This window comes from Dendronephthya gigantea, unplaced genomic scaffold (assembly GCF_004324835.1).
Source record: "Dendronephthya gigantea isolate DGI-Jeju-01 unplaced genomic scaffold, DenGig_1.0 000095F, whole genome shotgun sequence".
NCBI lineage: Eukaryota > Metazoa > Cnidaria > Anthozoa > Malacalcyonacea > Nephtheidae > Dendronephthya > Dendronephthya gigantea.
In genome coordinates, this window is record NW_021163105.1 from 684,488 (window position 1) to 702,070 (window position 17,583).

Below are 17,583 nucleotides of genomic sequence, written 5' to 3' on the forward strand. Positions count from 1 at the left end.
ATAACAACCGCCTAAAATAGACAAAACACTTCTCGACGTTTCGACCTGAGGGCCTTCTTCAGGAGAGTTAGTATGTACTAACTCTTCTGACGAAGGCTCTCAAGTTGAAACGTCGAGAAGTGTTTTGTCTATATTAGGCAGTTGTTATACCACATTTGATGCAAACTAATATGTGCTTTAAAAAATGCTTTGTAATGATGCAATTTACTGATGTAAACATGTGTTGATTGCAGGCATGCGCACCATGACGAGCAGTTCACATTGTTTAATCACACTTTTGTTTCACACTTTTTTAACTGACGTTTGCTCAATGGATCATCATTTCTACTGCACAATCTGGATGTTAACATTTCACTTCATTTCTTATATTTGAACCGCATATATGTTCTATCACAACAGGATATATTATGCATCGCTTCTACACAAAAGTTTACAAGTCGAAAACCAATTAAGCTATATGTAAATTACTTGCATTCACGGCGTGTGGGAACGAAGAAAAGTAAACGCAAACCAAGCGAGGCGAAGCAACGAAGTTTTTTCTTCCTCAAATTTAACTTCCCTTTTTAATGGTTTTTATGTAGTTTCTAGCACATTTAGTTGACCCGGTTGCTTGGAAGGGTGAGAATTTAATTACGATTGCATTACCTGATTCCATGTTTTGTAAAAATGGATTTGTTTTGAAGCAGTGGACGATATCGTCTCTCACCTGAACGCCGCGTAATGCCGGTCATGGAACTTCATCAAACAAAATCAAGGAGCGGTTCATTAAATGCTTCTCGGTAAGTTACCTTATGAAAGATACATATCATTTATTTGAAATGGAAAAGATCAGGTGGAAATTTCTATTCTTTATGTATGCAACTTAGCATCAAAATTAATGTGGTATAACAACTACCTAAATAGACAAAACACTTCTCGACGTTTTGACCTGAGGGCCTTCTTCAGGAGAGTCAACTCTCGCTCTCCTGACGAAGGCCCTCAGGTCGAAACGTGAAGAAGTGTTTTGTCTATTTTAGGTAGTTGTTATACCACATTTGATGCCAAGTTGTTTGAAGACGCTGCTACGCTGCTCTCTGGTTATATTGGATTTTATGTATGCAGTTCGAAGTAATTTGTCCCATGCAGATACAATTGACATCGTCCGTAGTGTTTTAGACACCGCCAAGCTAATGCATTGGAGACAATATTAGAGCAGTTTATGGTCAGATACTATCCAGTGGTGAAGTAATTTTACTAACCAAAATACAGGCTCAACCAAGCCCAACAATAACAGTTTATAAACTACGAAATACACTTTCGAATTGACACGATATATTATTTTTGTCCGACGCTTTCCATTCAGAAATAGAGTTAAAAATCTAGGCTCGGAGAAGGAACGCATGTTTATACTAATTTGAACCAGATTTTTTTTTAAATTTGAAATTGTCGATCATAATGGATTTACATAGATTTCGTTATACATTAAATTGTCCTAACATTTTATTTGCTCGAAGTAAACTAACGAATTTATATCAAATGTCCCTCGGCAGTTATTATTTCCAAACACAGCTGGAAACTATTCTAAATTCCAAGTTAATGAATTGTGCGTCAGTAAGATACCTGTTCAATGTCGATTGCATTTTTTAATGCGCCCCTTGATGACGCCGGACAAATTCTGAGGTGGCAAAAGAAGTCGTGTTTCACATCAAACAAATAAATTTTGAAAAAACCTCGTTAGCTTTTGTCGTTAAATAAATTATCAAACAAGAAAGAGGACGATTCTCCTGGATGATTTAATATAGAGGAGAAGATGTCAATAAGGTTTGCTTTCTAATTGTCACGTTAACAGAAAAATTCCTTGGCTGCGGTCTGGAGAACCAACGAACTGAGTGAGATCTCTGCTGAAAAGTTAAGGAAGGCTAACAATTATCCAGATTGATTGCACTTTTCAGCGTACAGGCTTAAAATTTTGCACCTGCACTTGAACAGCTGAAAATGACAACGATCTGACCTAATATTATTGTATACAGGCTATATACGTAAAATTTATTATCATTTTGCATATACACGCGATGTTTCCAATAATAAATGCTTTTTTACTCGGGTAAAGTCGAGGATAGAGTGCACGTAGCTAGGTGTTAATAGGCATTTCATATAGGATCAATGTTTACGAACAGCAAAGGTAAATTCTTCACTTTTTTAGCAACGTTTTGCATGGGTCATGAGTATAATCAATTTAATATTAAAACAAGCTGATCTTGTATTTAATATCTGTCAACTTCGATTTTTATCGCCGTTAAATTCGTACTTTTTACAGTTATTGTGAGTGTAATCACAGGCAGTACAGTAAATTCATACGCACTAAATCCGCTATTGATTTCTAGTGATGTAGGTCCTTGTTTTCGGAGCATTTATCGCTAGAACTAATGACTTTGAAACAAATTCAGCATCCTTCGATAGGCATAATGCGAAAACAATCTTTAGGTTTTGGGCGGAGTGCTTTCAATCATCTCGCGAATGAAAAGTCTGCATCACTTATTCACCCGACATGAGATATCCTAAACCTGTCATTTACTGACGCGTTTTACCTTAAATTTTCTGATTTCAGACATCTCCCAACATCATATCTTCAAAATGCAAGATTTGAGAAAGAGATCTACCTACCAAATGCTTCGTACTTCAGCAGGAATATGGAGAAAATGAGAGAAGCCGAAGCTCAACAACCGAATGAGTCAAGCGATAAAGAAAATATTCCGAAACTCATTCGAAATTTTCTTGGTTATACCACAGCGCATGGATTTAGTCGCTTGGAAGGTTCCAAAGGATTCTTTTGGAAAATTTTTTGGGCGCTTGTCTGCTTAGGATCTTTTGGGATGTTCGTATTCCAGGTCCATGGCCTCTTTGAACAATGGCTTTCCCGTCCAATAACAACAACTGTTCGTATTACTTTTGAGAAGGTAAGCGATGAGAGATGATCCTTACTGGACCTAAAGAAAGAACAGTTTAGAACTGATAGAGTTATCCAGTATAAATAAAGTTAGTTTAGTTTAGGTTGTATAAAAGATAGTTTATGCCTGGTTGATCTAAAGCCGATATATAGAGTTTAGTTTGTTCAACAATTTTTATGATCATTTTCTAGCAAGTTCCGTTTCCAGCAGTGACGATATGCAATTTAAATATGTTGCGAGCAAACGAAATCCCAAAAGAGCTGAACGAAGAGATGTTAAAGTTGATTGGCTTGTACAACGAATCCTCAGCCACAAGTAAGTGTTTAGTTGATTTTATAGTTGTCGTCGCAGTTCTGACGAGTAGTGAGAGAAGATCGTGCCCGAGCAAGGGAAAGGGTTTATTAGGAAGCATTTGCTGAGATGCACGAAGGTCAGATCAAATTTGTTTGGAGGGAATAATCCTAGTGTCTGGAGAAATCCTTGAAGCACAAGAAACCAACCACATCCGTGCATATTGGAAGTGAAATCAGAGCGGAATGCTCACGGACCCTCGGGTGTTTCACCTGCCCGAAAAATACACCTAAATTATCCTATATATCCTCACCTATATCTTACGAGAAAACCACTGTGATACCCCCAAAATACTCCACCTTTAACAGGTGTAGCTCAATGATAAATTCATTGTACTGATCTCCCATGTTGTTCCCCTACACTGGACTATTCCACAAGGTAATCTTTACTGTGGCTGTTCCATAGATAGCACCAAAGCTCGAAGACGTCGTTCCATCTCAAGTCCTAAATCAAATGGTCCAAATCCAAACACGACTCCATATAAACAATTTCACAAAACAGAGAATACAGATTATTCATCTCGGCGAACCACCCCCGGATCTGGAACAACACAGAATGCTTGGGCGCCGACGTACAAACAGAGCAATGGTTGGTCGCCGACGAATTATCATGGGACCACGTACAGACCAAGTAATTTTTATTACCAAAACGTCGACAAAGAATATCTTCCGAGTGAAAAAGAAGTGAATCCAAATGTTTTGTTCTTGGAAAGATTTACAACCGCTGTAACTAAAGTTTCAACAGACATTCTGATTCCTGCGGGTCACCAGTTCGATGATCTTGTTACAAAATGCACTTGGAGGGGATATGACTGCACGAAATCAAGGTAAGCTAGGTCTATACCTCAGCTATACTTCATACGTGTCTGAGGGAGGGGGGGGGTTGATAGGGACGGCAACGTTTGTGCACTGGTTTCTCGCGTGTGTGAAATGCAAGAATTTAATCCCTGCAAATTGATGAAGAAACGCTTGTGTTTGAATAAATAAGGAAGTTTTTCTGAGCGTGTTTTTAAAATGAAATCATTTGTAAATGTGTCCATCTTTTTTAACTAAGCGATTATACAGACTGGTGGGTTCACAGCTGGCATTACAAGTACGGCAACTGCTACACATTTAATGGAGGAGTGAATCAAAAAGAGAAAGCAATCAGGATCTTAAGTACGAGCAAGCCTGGACCTAGTCAAGGTAATTCAAAGCGTTTTTCTTTCTCCTTTGTTGTTGAGCTTGCGGGATCGATGGTCTGACCACAATTTTAGCTTGAAACATGATTGGTAGAGTGCATCCCGCTTGATTGACATGTTATTACTTCCACTTAACTCCCTCTAGTTCTATAATATCCCAGGAAATTTCCTTGTTAAGATTGTGTACATTGTTTCAAACAGGTCTGTCATTACGTCTGAATATTCAGCAGGAAGAATATTTGAGATACGTGAGCGATGAAGCAGGCGTGCGGGTCATACTTCACGATCAAGGAATGATGCCATTTCCCTATCTTGAAGGCTTTAGTGTCGGTCCTGGGACAGCCACATCAGTGGGGATACAGAAGGTACGTTGAATGTTCTAATTGAACGTTCTAATTGAACATTGTAATTGAACTTTTCAATTGAACATTCTAATTGAACGTTCTAATTGCATTATGAAGAAGCTCTTCACACATCTGCACACTGTTATACTCTATTGATTATTGTTCATCAGACGGTAATTTCAAGAGTGGATCGTTTCAAAAATCACACATGTTGGGAACTCGATGAACTCGACGAAGAAAACATTTACAGAAAGTTTCACAAAATTACCAAGTACACACAGCAGGTTCGTCGCAGTTAACATATTTACGCAATTTTTATTATTTTACTAGGTTTAATACTCTTCTTTTTAGACATGTCACAATTCGTGCGTTGGTAAAACTCAGCTGAAAGAGTGTGGCTGTGCTGAATATTCTTATCCTTCCAATACCTCAGCATGTGACGTGTATAATGCGACAACACGTAAGAAAAGTCTTTCATTTTTTAAGTTTTAACAGATCAGCAGTTAAACTCATGTCTTTTTACTAAATTCTGTTTTCAGTCCTCGGAGTGAGATAATAGGACTAATTAATCTCCTTTTCACAGGGACATGTTTATGGGATATTCATCATAGATTTAACCATGACAAGCTTCCTTGTATGGACGAATGCAGACTTCCTTGTCGGTAAGATTGTAAACTTTCTTGTTGTAAATGATAAAAGAAGCATTGTACTATGAAATGGATAAGAATATAGCAGTGAGGAAATGCAGTTAGCTCCATGTTCGTTCTCGTCTTGTGAGTCTAATGTTTATCGTTCAATTTGACTCGCGTATGTAGTGAAGAAGTCATTCAGAAGACAATCAGCATGTCACAGTGGCCTTCAACACTTTATCAAGTAAGTAATCATTTTTGCGTATATTCCCGTACATTCGCCCATGGTCGAGTATACCGTTTTTCGGTACATTCGATCATGGTCGAGTCTACCTTTTTACCCGAATTTGATTAGTTGTGAACTCACAAAATTTATTCTGTTCTTCCTTTCGTAATATAACCGTTCTTACCTTTTAGACTTACGAGAAGCAAAAGAATACTAATTTTTCATCGTAAGTATATATTTTCAACTGTAATTTGAACGACCAATGAGTATTTAACTCACACGTATCATATTCTACCGTTTAGAGAAAGTTATTTACTCCTGAACATTTTTTACAATGAACTCAATTATCAAAGAATCGAAGAAAATTTTGTTTACGACGTGAGTTCTTGTGAAACTCTTGATCTTCATTGACCATAGCAAAGTTGAGTGCTTGACGTCCTTGCAACCAGAGATGAAACTCTTCATCTTCATTAACCATGGCAAAGTACAGTGCTTGACTTCCTTGCAACCAGGGATGAAACTCTTGCATGTCAACCATTAATTCTTCTTTTTAGGAAATCAACTTGTTAGCTGACATCGGTGGTCAGTTGGGTCTGTGGATTGGAGTTTCAGTAATTACAGTTTTTGAACTTATTGAATTGTTTGCATTGATCTTGACTCGGCTGTGCAGACCAAGGAAAAGCAATGATCGGGTGAATAGCATGGCTTGACAGAGGCTCAAGACAAAGACAAACAAGTAATGTTCATATTTTAATTGTCATTCCATTTTACTGATTACATATTTTGAAAGTCGTGGACTGTCACAATCTCGTGCAAGATGTTGGGACTGTCAAGCATGCAAAACACAAGGAACACAGATTCTACACACGTTTGAAAAAACTATAACTTAACCCGCGGTGATAGTTGCAACTTTTAAGGCAAAGTATCACGATAATCATCGTGGAAAAGGTCAAGTGCGTCAAGAATTTCTGCTGCATTCTCGTCCAAATGACATGCAAACGATCACAAGATGGTGAAGACGCCAATATATTTATACATATGTATTTACAATTAGATTTGATTATTTATTTATAAATGATCAGAAATAAACGCGAGTGAAATTAAGCGATAAACATTAGACTCACAAGAACTTTTATTCTTACTCGTTATTGAAAGTTTTAAATATTGTTTTCTAGCAATGTTTCTTGAAGACAAGCACGCATACAGTAATAGACACATACAGTAAGCAACCGCCGCGCTTAGAAAACAAGTTATGTTTAGTTACGTTATGTTTATGTCAAGTTATGTTATGGCTAGAATCGTATTTCGTGAAGCAACTTTGTCAAATTATACTAGATTCCTGTGACACCAACCTGAAAATAGAATATATTATGCAACATTGGCACCTGCACATCTTCCCCGACGTTATATAATTCAAACCTGCATATGGTAAACATTTACTAATTTTACTCTACATTAACCATTCCGTTGACTATAGAAATTCCTGTTTACCTTTGACAATGCACTTGGGGATACGTGTGATAGAATATCTCTCAGGTTGACACAGACTGGACGTGATGCGACACTGTCGCGTTTTTTTTTTACGCGGTGACAATTCAGTTTAAATGCTTCCAAATTGTTATTATTTCACAAATAGGTCAACAAATGCATTCTAAAATATGCGGAAAACTAAGTTTTTTCGATTTATTCACCTGGCTTTATCAAATATGACATATATAAGGATTTAGACTTTTACGTGCGTGCACGTGCGTATGGAAAACGCAACAGTGGAAAAAAGGCCCTTGATAAACCTGTCTTGGTTACAGGAACCATGATGGGCATTTATATTTTTTAATTTAAGACCTTTTTAACGTTGGTTAAACATGAATCATCATTTCTGCTGCAAAATTATTTGTCAAATCATTTTGCATCAATTCCTATATCGTAACTGCATATATGTGATATATCACAACGTCTATTGCTTCGTCATAAAAGTTTACGTCGTTGAAAACCAGTTAATTAAGCTATATGCAAATTGCTCGTATTCACTGCATGTGGGAACAAAAATATATACGCAGACAAAGCGAAACGAAGTCATTTCTAACGCATTAGTGGTTGGGATGGGTCAGGAATAATTACGATTGCATTACCTGATTCCGTGTTTGCACGATAAAAAGGATTTGTTTTGAAGCAGTGGACAACACCATCTCTCACCTGAACGCCGTAATGCCGGGAATGGAACTTTATCAAACAGAATCAAGGAATGATTCATTAAACGCTTCTCGGTAAGTTACCTTATTCAAAATACATATCATTAGCTTATTTGAGATGGAAAGATCAAGTGGAAATTTCTATTCTTCAGTTTGGAGAATTTGTTACGACTCATAAACTACGGAAATGTAGCGCAGGAATTGACACCATATCTTGGCCTGATAATTTCCATTCAGAAATAGAGTTAATTAAAAATATACATAGCTACATCATGTTTACTCGTCCTAAATTCCGAGAAGGAACTCATGTTTACGTAGAAATTGTCGATCACATTGCACAAAGATTTTTTACACCTGAAGAAGAATTTAATAAATTCTCCTAAAACTTCACTTGTTCGAGGTAAATTAATGCATGAGCTCATGTCAATGTCTCTCGGCAGTTATTATTTCCAAACACAGCTGGAATCTATTCTAAATTCCAGGTTAATGGATTGCACGTCAGTAAGATACCTGTTCAAGGTCGATTGCATTTTTTAATTCGCCCTTTGATGACGCCGGACAAATTTTGAGGTGGCAAAAGAAATCGTGTTTCAAATCAAACAAATAAAATTTGACAAAACTTCGTTAGCTTTTTGTCGTTTAATAAAGGAATTATCAAACGAGAAAGAGACGCCTGAACGATTTAATATAGAGGAGAAGATGTCAAAAAGGTTTGCTTCCTAATTGTCACATTAACAGAAAAATTCCTTGGCTGCGGTCTGGAAAACCAACGCACTGGGGTCTCTGCTGAATAAGTTAAGGAAGGCTAACAAATACATGCATCAAAACTTCTATTGATTTAAATGTGATGTATGTTAGTCTAGATTGTTTTCCGAGCATTTATCGGTAAAACTAATAACTTTGAAACAAATATATCGTCTTTTGATACGCATATATAATAATAATATATAACTTCAGCAGGAATATGGAGAAAATGAGAGAGGCCGAAGCTGAACAACCGAATGAGTCAAGCGATAAAGAAAATATTCCGAAACTCATTCGAAATTTTCTGGGTTATACCACAGCGCATGGATTTAGTCGCTTGGAAGGTTCGAAAGGAATCTTTTGGAAAATTTTTTGGGCGCTTGTCTGCTTAGGATCTTTTGGGATGTTCGTATACCAGGTCCATGGCCTCTTTGAACAATGGCTTTCCCGTCCAATAGCAACAAATGTTCGTATTACTTTTGAGAAGGTAAGCGATGAGAGATGATCCTTACTGGAACTCTAGGAAGAACAGTTTAGACCTGATAGAGTTATCCAGTATAAATAAAGTTAGTTTACTTTAGGTTTCCTCCTGTAGTAACACTGGATCAATAAGAGATGATCCTTACTGGACCTCTAGGAAGAACAGTTTAGAACTGATAGAGTTATCCAGTATAAATAAAGTTAGTTTAGTTTAGGTTGTAGAAAAGATAGTTTATGGCTGATTGATCTAAAGCCGATATATAGAGTTTAGTTTGTTCAACAATTTTTATAATCATTTTCTAGGAAGTTTCGTTTCCAGCAGTGACGATATGCAATTTAAATATGTTGCGAGCAAACAAAATCCCAAAAGAGCTAAAAAAAGAGATGTTAAAGTTGATTGGCGTGTACAACGAATCCTCTGACACAAGTAAGTGTTTAGTTGATTTTTTGTTGAGCGAATCGTAAGCAAGGGAAATGGTTTGTTAGGAAGCATTGCTAAGATGGACGAAGGTCAATAATCTGAATATCTGGTGAAGCACAAGAAACCAACCACACCTTGCATATCTGACATGAAATAATAGCAGAATGGTCACTAACTCTCGGGTGTGGGTCACCCAAAAAATACTCCACCTCTTACAAACTCACATGCAGATGTAGCTCAATGATACATTCAATGTCTTCCATGTTGTTTCGCTACACCTATTCCACAAGGTAATCTTTATTGTGGCTATTTAATAGATAGCACCAAAGCTCGACGACGTCGTTCCATCTCAAGTCCTAAACCAATTGGCTCAACGCTAACCACGACTCCATATAAAACATTTCACAAAACAGAGAATACAGATGGTTATTTACGGCGGCGAACCACCTCAAGATCTGGAACAACACAGAATGTTCGGACGCAGACGAGTCATCGCAGGACTAAGTACAAACGTGATAACCACAGACGCGCCGACGAAGAATATCTTCCTAGTGCAGAAGAAGTGGATCAAAATGTTTTGTTCTTGGAAAGATTTACAGCCGCTGTGACTAAAGTTCCAACAGACATTCTGATTCCTGCGGGTCACCAGCTCGATGATCTTGTTACAAAATGCACTTGGAGGGGATATGATTGCATGAAATCAAGGTAAGCTAGGTCTATACCTCAGCTACTTCATGCGCCCAGTGAAGAAACAGCATTTTACAACGCTTGTTTTTGAAAACACGGAAGATAAATAAGGATTGAAGTTTCTCTCAGCGAGTTTTTAAAATGAAATCATTTGTAAATGTGCCCATCTTTTTTAACCAAGCAATTATACAGACTGGTGGGTTCAGAACTGGCATTATAAATACGGCAACTGCTACACATTTAATGGAGGAGTGAATCAAAATGGGGAAGCAATGAGGACCTTAAGTACGAGCAAGCCTGGACCTAGTCAAGGTAATTCAAAGCGTTTGTCTTTTTTCTTTGTTGTTAAGCTTGCGGGATCGATGGTCTGACCACAATAGTTTGACTTGAAACATGATTGGCAGAGTGCCTCCAGCTTGATTGACATGTAATTACATTCAAAATAACAGCCATTAGTTCTATAATAGCCCAAGAAATGTCATTGTTTCAAAAAGGTCTGTCATTACGTCTGAATATTCAGCAGGAAGAATATTTGAAATACGTGAGCGATGAAGCAGGCGTGCGGGTCATACTTCACGATCAAGGAATGATGCCATTTCCCTATCTTGAAGGCTTTAGTGTCGGTCCTGGGACAGCAACATCAGTGGGGATACAGAAGGTACGTTGAACGTTCTAAACGTTCTAATCGAACGTTCTAATTGGACGTTCTAATTGCATTATAAAGAATCTCTTCACACATTTGTACACTGTTATACTCTATTGATTATTGTTCATCAGACGGTAATTTCAAGAGTGGATCGTTTCAAAAATCACACATGTTGGGAACTCGATGAACTCGACGAAGAAAACATTTACAGAAAGTTTTACAAGATTACCAAGTACACACAGCAGGTTCGTCGCAGTTAACATATTTACGCAATTTTCATTATTTTACTAGGTTTAATACTTTTCTTTTTAGACATGTCACAATTCGTGCGTTGGTAAAACTCAGCTGAAAGAGTGTGGCTGTGCTGAATATTCTTATCCTTCCAATACCTCAGCATGTGACGTGTATAATGCGACAACACGTAAGAAAATCTTTCATCTTTTAAGTTTTAACAGATCAGCAGTTAAACTCACGTCTTTTTACTAAATTATGCTTCCCTCGGTTCTCAGAGTGAGATAATAAGACTAATTAATCTCTTTTTCAAAGAGCAATGTTTATGGGATATTCAAAAAAGATTTAACCGTGACAAGCTTCCTTGTATGGATGAATGCAGACTTCCTTGTCGGTAGGATTGTGAATTTAGAAAACTATTCTTGTTGTAAATGATAAAACTAAGCACTGGACATGTAAAATAGATTTAGCAGTAAGGAAATGCAGTTAGCTTCATGTTCGTTCTCGTCTTGTGAGTCTAATGTTTATCGCTTAATTTGACTCGTGTATGTAGTGAAGAAGTCATTGAGAAAACAATCAGCATGTCACAGTGGCCTTCCACAGCTTATCAAGCGGTAATTCCTTTCGTAATACATATAACCACGTTTTTACCTTTAGACTTACGAGAAGAAAATGAGTTTTTCGTCGTAAGTATATATTTTCAACTGTAATTTGAACGAGCAATGAGTATTTAACTCACACGTATCATATTCTACCGTTTAGAGAAAGTTATTTACTCCTGAACATTTTTTACAATGCACTCAATTATCAAAGAATCGAAGAAAATTTTGTTTACGACGTGAGTTCTTGTGAAACTCTTCATCTTCATTGACCATAGCAAAGTTGAGTGCTTGACTTCCTTGCAACCAGAGATGAAACTCTTGCATGTCAACCATTATTTCTTCTTTTTAGGAAATCAACTTGTTAGCTGACATCGGTGGTCAGTTGGGTCTGTGGATTGGAGTTTCAGTAATTACTGTTTTTGAACTTATTGAATTGTTTGCATTGATCTTGACTCGGCTGTGCAGGCGAAAAAAAGCAATGATCAGGTGAATAGCTTTGCTTGACAGTCGCTGAAGATTCCAAGATTTTATACTCACGACAAAGACAAACAAGTAATGTTCATATTTTAATTATCACTCCATTTAACTTAAATATTATTGAAAGTCGTGGACTGTCACAACCTCGTACAAGGAGATGGGACAGTCAAACATGTAAAGCACAAGGAGCACAGATCCTACACATGTTCGAGAGAGCTCATAACTTAACCCGCGGTGATAGTTGCAACTTTTAAAGCAAAATATCAAGAGAATCATCCTTGATAAGGTCAATTGGACCTGCTACATTCTCGTCAAAATTACATGCAAACAATAGCAAGACACCAATATATTTATACATATATTTACAATTAGATTTGATTATTTATTTATAAATGATTAGAAATACTTTTATTCTCACCCATTATTGGAAGTTTTGATTCATTCAAGCGAGTTTCAGCCAGTGTTAGTATCACACTCGAATTACAAAGGATTTTTAGTTTATTTTCTACACGCGAAAGCTCGATAACTATTGAAATATCTACAAAACTCTCATCGCAGTTCAGTCCTTCTCAGAACTTGCGACTCCCACACTTGATGTCACTACCAGAGCCATAAGGATTCCACCTTACGGGATTTGCTCCGAGGTAATATGCACGGGAACATTCGTTATTAATGGCAAAGATAATGGGTCCGCCTATTGGTGGATCAATCTGAAAGTTGACCGGACCACCATTGTAACATCGATGGAGGTTTAAATAGTAGGAATGACCTACAAAAAAAGATGAAAATATTGTTTTCTAGCAATGTTTCTTGAAGACAGGCTCGCATACAGTAATAGACACATACAGTTAGCAACCGCCGCGCTTAGAAAACAAGTTTTGTTCCCACCTTCTCCTGCAAGTTCAGGTATTTTTGCTACGCCGTGATAGTCCGTGGTCAAAAGTCGTATTTTGTCAAGCAACTTTGTCAAATTATACTGGATTCCTGTGACACCAACCTAAGAATAAAACATATTATGGGACATTTTCACCTGCACATTCTCCCCGGCGTTAATTCGACCCTGCATATGGTCCCGAACCATTTATTCTAGATTAACCATTCTGTTGATAAGAAATTTCTGTTTACCTTTGAGCTCGTTTTTGAGGATACGTATTTAAATTTGGCGTACGATTGAAGGGAACCCTCAAAGCAACTTGCATTGCCATGCTTCGAACACGAGATATTTTTTGCTGAAACGTATCTGTGCCAACCAACTCCCTCAGTAAAGTAATACGCGTCACCACAAACTTCATCAACAGCGAAGACAAGTGGTCCTCTAATGATTGGTTTTTTATCGAGCTGAGTTCCCCCACCAATGCGACATCGTGGTATATTGTAATAGTAATGGACTTCTATAAAAAGTTCCGATCAGTTTGAGCTGTGTTTTAACAATTCAAATCTCTCTTCAAGGGTTATTAAAGCGAGAAAATATCTTACTAGGTGTAGAAGCCATCGTCTCGTTGAGTTTTGTTAACCTGGATCCGAGTTTTGTCTTTTTGACAATGGTTTCAAATGAGAATTCCACACCACTCGCACGGTAGAGCTAAATAAAAACAAGCAAATCGCTTTATTGGAATATTCATTTACCTCAGCTTCAATTTTAGGCATGGATTAATTGGTAAGCCTTCATTATTCCTCTTCAAATTGGTCTAGATCATGATAATACTGATAAAGCTGAAGATGTTCCCCTGGTCGATGTTAATACTGATGATTTTCAGTCATAACTAACCTTGGTGGCTCCAAACGGCAGATAAATAAATGAAGAGTTTGAACCCTCAATCGACCCATCCAAACAATCTGACTCAGTGACTTCTTTCTTATCTTCTTCACGAGCAGAACACTTTAGGTTTCTTGCCGACCTATATTCTTTCCATCCACTGAGGAAGTAATACGCCTTGGTGCATTGTTCATCAATGGCAAAAACCAAAGGTCCCCGAATAAACGGTTTCTTATCAACCTGGACTCCGCCACCAATTTTACACCTGGCAACATTGTAGTAATAACGCACCCCTTGAAGCTTGGTCACTTCTTTTTCAATCCCTGGTTTCTTTTTGATAACTTCAAATTTGAATTCCATTCCATGGGTTGTGTACGGCTATATTGAAAGAGAAATCAGGATTCAAACACAGCAAGTGATTCTTATTGGACCTCTAGGAAGAAGAGCTTTGAACTGATAAAGAGATATCCAACGGTTTAAACGGCATTTTGTTCAGGGTATGATCTCCAAATACGAAGAGATGTATAAGAGATTGTTCTTATTCAACCACTAAAACCATGCTAGGATCAACTGATGCAGTTAGCCGGTACTTAAATCTAAGTTATTTAACTTAATAAGTTGTAAAAAGGCAATTAACCTGTTTAGAATTATATGGTTGAAAAGTAAACGTCGCTTCAGAGGACTTGATTGAGCCTGATGTACAATCCAAAATGGTCTTATCAGTTGTTTCCCTTCCTTCATCTTCCCTGGATGACTTCCCACTCTTTGGGGACGAAAGCTTTGTTTTTGTCGACGATTTTTCTTCATGTACTTCTTTGTAGATGATAAAACAAGCAATGATGATAACCGCAAGAGTTATAATAATTTTCCAGCATAAATCTGAACAAAAGAGAAAGGTTTAGCAAAAAAATCACACCTTTTAAACCGTTGATATAAAGCGGCAGAATGTTTGTTCATAATAAGTCAAGAGAAGTAATACCAACTTACCAGCTGAGAATCTTTTCTTGAATTTTCTCGTTAACAGCGTGTTTGTAGAGTCCGCCTTAGGAAAAGTTGCCATTTCAGGCATCGATATTTCGTCTGATTGTTTGTTCGCCATTTCTATTCAAATGCTATTAAGAATAGAATTAGAAGGTAATAAATTCAAAACACCCTTCACTTGTTTCACATGTATTTCTGTGCCCTGCAAAGCTGGTTAGTTTTGTTTATATAAACATCAATATACCAATATTAATATTCTAACCATAAATACAAAGAACAAGTGCAGTAATTCAGATTTCAAACATATATGATCACCTGAAAATAGACACTATAGAGATATAATGATTTGGCTGCCATATAAATGGTCCTTTATACTTTCTCATAAGGGAAGCGTTACGTTTTCGCTGATGAGAAAGTGGGAAGGCATTACTGGATTTATTATTGGAGGAAGGGCAATACCCGCGGTTATATAAGTGCGGTATTTCGTGCCGGAAAATGGTAACTATAGCTATGTCGATTAAAACAAAAATATGAATCAAAGAAGCGTTTAAATATACGGCCATCTTATAACAACAATAGATTTATATAATATCAGGATTATCAAGCCTTCGTCAATGACAAAAACGTTGCCAGCAATTCATGTTGTATATTTCTTTGTTGGATTACCAAAGACAGTGGCTACTTCAATATAAACGAATATAATACGATCATCATGTATCGAAAGACTGCACTCAGAGACACGACACGTATCACTACTGTAAAAGTGCTGTGAAGAATTTGCTTCCTCAGAGAAAGTTTACAAGTTGGGTGGATGGATGGGAAGATTAAACATTAAGTGACTGAGTGCATGCATTCAAGATTGTGGCGGGGTCAATTTCTTCCACTGGAAGTCTACAAAGAAATCCTTGAAGGTTACATCTGACTTCACAATTTTCCTCAACTTAAAACTCGTCTTGTTTCAATTCGTGAAAGGATGTAGTGTTTCCATGTGAAAGCCAGCGAACCTATATGACCCCGCGATCGTTATTCATTATTCCGAAGCAAATGTTAGAAACACTGCTGTTGGAACGAGCTAGATCGAGTTAATATTCTACCTCGGAACAAATTTCTACTCAATACAATAATTTCATCAAGACATATTTCAATTTCTCAGCATATAGTCTACACGTTTTTCAAAGTCAATTCCTTGGGCTAGGCCTTTCCCAACATAGCCATATCTTTTTTGGAAGACGTCCAAATTAATTGAGAACAGTAAAAATCTTTTTTTTTAACAACATTAAAAGCGATTTGGGGTTTTATAGCAACTTTAATGCGTTCCATTGTGACTATACCTACGACAATGATCTGATTTACGTCCTCAAACACAGGCGTGTAAAGGCATGTTGATTAATTGCATGATATATTCGGGGGATCAAATTGCAATCTCGAGAAGAGCTGTGAAAAATTACGAACCTTAGAATAAGCTAATAATTTGAATTAAATTGATTAGATATATTTCAAGATTTCATTGTAATGATATATTTAAACGTCTTATATATAGTAAAAGGCATTACAAAGGTGTTATTCCAGGATAAAATCAATGCTATTACCACACGTATTTATACTATGTCTATTATTAACGTACAGTAACTACAATTGTTCGTTCCTTGTAGCTTACTAAGAATTATTCACAGATTGCTTTCTGCAGTCGTCAATGCCTCCAGGTTAGAATTTTAAATTCAATTTCGATATATAGACGGTATCTCATACGCACGTGGAGCAAGATTGTAACTTGCATAGTTATGTGTTGATCGGTAATATAGAATATTGGTTTCTTTCCTGCCTTCAATCAATCTTTGCTGCATCGTTTTTAGATGCAATCCTAAACTAACTGAGTACCACTTTTCAGTCCTGAGCCTCAATCCATATTCTGTCACACCCTTGTTATGCGCATCAGGAATGATTCAGTTGAATTGAGTGCAAATTTTGTGCATTTCGTACGCGATTCAGTGGAGATTTCTCTATCCTGTCTGCAAACTGAACCATGAATTTGTTCTTTCTTTGAAATTAAAAATGATGTTCGCAAAAGCCTTATAACGAAACAGTATTTGATTTCACTGAAATTGAGACATCCATGGGATTTTGAGGTATCCAAAACCTTTATATATGGCTATATGATTGGCTGTATTTAATTATTTGCAAATTACAATGCAATATGACTGCCATACCTTAATGTGTTGCTGGGATCTTTCTTCGACGTTTTTTTCGTCGTTTCTCGTCAGATCTTCTGTCCTTTGAACTGAGAATCTTCTTCTTCAAAGCTGGAGCACTTGGTTTGAACAGTTGGAGTGCAGTGTGTGCCTCTTTCTCAAGCACTGACGTTCGCTTTTATAATGCTTGTTGACCTCCAAGCCCTCGCAGCGTGCAACAAGTTGCTGGAAGCATGAAGGAGCAGCAATCATGAATTATTAAATATTTCTTCAAATATACAAAGAAAACAACAGAGGATGCAACATAAACATGACCGCCCAGAACGAAATTTTGGCGCCATAATTTTTGGCTAGAGTCCTGCACCTCAAGTACTCACATGCAAGTTAGGACCAAAATTAAACAAATTGAGAATAGCAGTTGTTCTAATGTGACATAACACGTAGTACTGTTGCTATTAGCATGATTTTGCTGCATTTTTAATGCATCTGGCTCTTGATCGCATTTCCATTGATGGGTCAGTAG

General features: G+C 37.1%; 3 protein-coding genes across 7 annotated transcripts; 2 read left to right on the forward strand and 1 right to left on the reverse strand.

The window, feature by feature from the left end:
• Positions 1–119: 119 nt before the first annotated feature.
• On the forward strand, positions 120–7,201 carry LOC114533819 (degenerin deg-1-like). 3 transcript variants are annotated; one of them, XM_028555423.1, is made up of 14 exons: positions 120–779; positions 2,588–2,936; positions 3,119–3,242; positions 3,684–4,104; positions 4,332–4,462; positions 4,660–4,823; positions 4,973–5,086; positions 5,154–5,262; positions 5,386–5,464; positions 5,618–5,675; positions 5,849–5,883; positions 5,960–6,035; positions 6,212–6,393; positions 7,135–7,201. In XM_028555423.1, exons 1-13 carry the CDS (start codon positions 721–723, stop codon positions 6,365–6,367), a joined length of 1,875 nt encoding a protein of 624 aa, XP_028411224.1. In that variant the 5' UTR covers positions 120–720; the 3' UTR covers positions 6,368–6,393; positions 7,135–7,201. The 3 variants fall into 3 exon arrangements, with proteins under 3 accessions (XP_028411224.1, XP_028411223.1, XP_028411225.1); XM_028555422.1 differs by lacking the exon at positions 7,135–7,201 and having other exon boundaries at positions 6,212–7,124; XM_028555424.1 differs by lacking the exon at positions 7,135–7,201 and having other exon boundaries at positions 2,663–2,936; positions 6,212–7,124.
• A 637-nt stretch (positions 7,202–7,838) lies between these two features.
• LOC114533820 (acid-sensing ion channel 4-A-like) lies at positions 7,839–12,160 on the forward strand. 3 transcript variants are annotated; one of them, XM_028555427.1, is made up of 14 exons: positions 7,864–7,921; positions 8,495–8,556; positions 8,804–9,077; positions 9,374–9,497; positions 9,809–10,196; positions 10,360–10,490; positions 10,673–10,836; positions 10,956–11,069; positions 11,137–11,245; positions 11,371–11,449; positions 11,609–11,669; positions 11,713–11,741; positions 11,818–11,893; positions 12,007–12,160. In XM_028555427.1, exons 2-14 carry the CDS (start codon positions 8,546–8,548, stop codon positions 12,145–12,147), a joined length of 1,701 nt encoding a protein of 566 aa, XP_028411228.1. In that variant the 5' UTR covers positions 7,864–7,921; positions 8,495–8,545; the 3' UTR covers positions 12,148–12,160. The 3 variants fall into 3 exon arrangements, with proteins under 3 accessions (XP_028411226.1, XP_028411227.1, XP_028411228.1); XM_028555425.1 differs by lacking the exon at positions 8,495–8,556 and having other exon boundaries at positions 7,839–7,921; XM_028555426.1 differs by lacking the exon at positions 8,495–8,556 and having other exon boundaries at positions 7,850–7,921; positions 8,807–9,077.
• Positions 12,161–12,547: 387 nt separating this feature from the next.
• LOC114533821 lies at positions 12,548–17,303 on the reverse strand. The gene is made up of 8 exons (XM_028555428.1): positions 17,079–17,303; positions 14,878–15,002; positions 14,528–14,769; positions 13,903–14,268; positions 13,611–13,716; positions 13,260–13,525; positions 13,023–13,131; positions 12,548–12,903 (listed from the first exon to the last, which is right to left on the reverse strand). The coding sequence occupies exons 2-8, from the start codon at positions 14,987–14,989 to the stop codon at positions 12,704–12,706; spliced, it is 1,401 nt and encodes a 466-aa protein (XP_028411229.1). The 5' UTR covers positions 14,990–15,002; positions 17,079–17,303; the 3' UTR covers positions 12,548–12,703.
• Positions 17,304–17,583: the final 280 nt, after the last annotated feature.

Bases quoted from the DNA above. Each gene is read 5' to 3' on its own strand.
- LOC114533819 (XM_028555423.1), top strand. From the start codon at position 721: ATGCCGGTCATGGAACTTCATCAAACAAAATCAAGGAGCGGTTCATTA. The intron at 4,463-4,659 runs GTAATTCAAAGC...TGTTTCAAACAG, and splicing joins CAAGCCTGGACCTAGTCAAG to GTCTGTCATTACGTCTGAAT. The intron at 5,263-5,385 runs GTAAGAAAAGTC...TCCTTTTCACAG, and splicing joins CGTGTATAATGCGACAACAC to GGACATGTTTATGGGATATT.
- LOC114533820 (XM_028555425.1), top strand. From the start codon at position 7,863: ATGCCGGGAATGGAACTTTATCAAACAGAATCAAGGAATGATTCATTA. The intron at 7,922-8,803 runs GTAAGTTACCTT...ATATAACTTCAG, and splicing joins GATTCATTAAACGCTTCTCG to CAGGAATATGGAGAAAATGA. The intron at 11,894-12,006 runs GTGAGTTCTTGT...TCTTCTTTTTAG, and splicing joins AAGAAAATTTTGTTTACGAC to GAAATCAACTTGTTAGCTGA.
- LOC114533821 (XM_028555428.1), bottom strand. From the start codon at position 14,989: ATGGCGAACAAACAATCAGACGAAATATCGATGCCTGAAATGGCAACT. The intron at 13,526-13,610 runs GTAAGATATTTT...AACTTTTTATAG, and splicing joins GACGATGGCTTCTACACCTA to AAGTCCATTACTATTACAAT. The intron at 13,132-13,259 runs GTAAACAGAAAT...TTTTATTCTTAG, and splicing joins CCTCAAAAACGAGCTCAAAG to GTTGGTGTCACAGGAATCCA.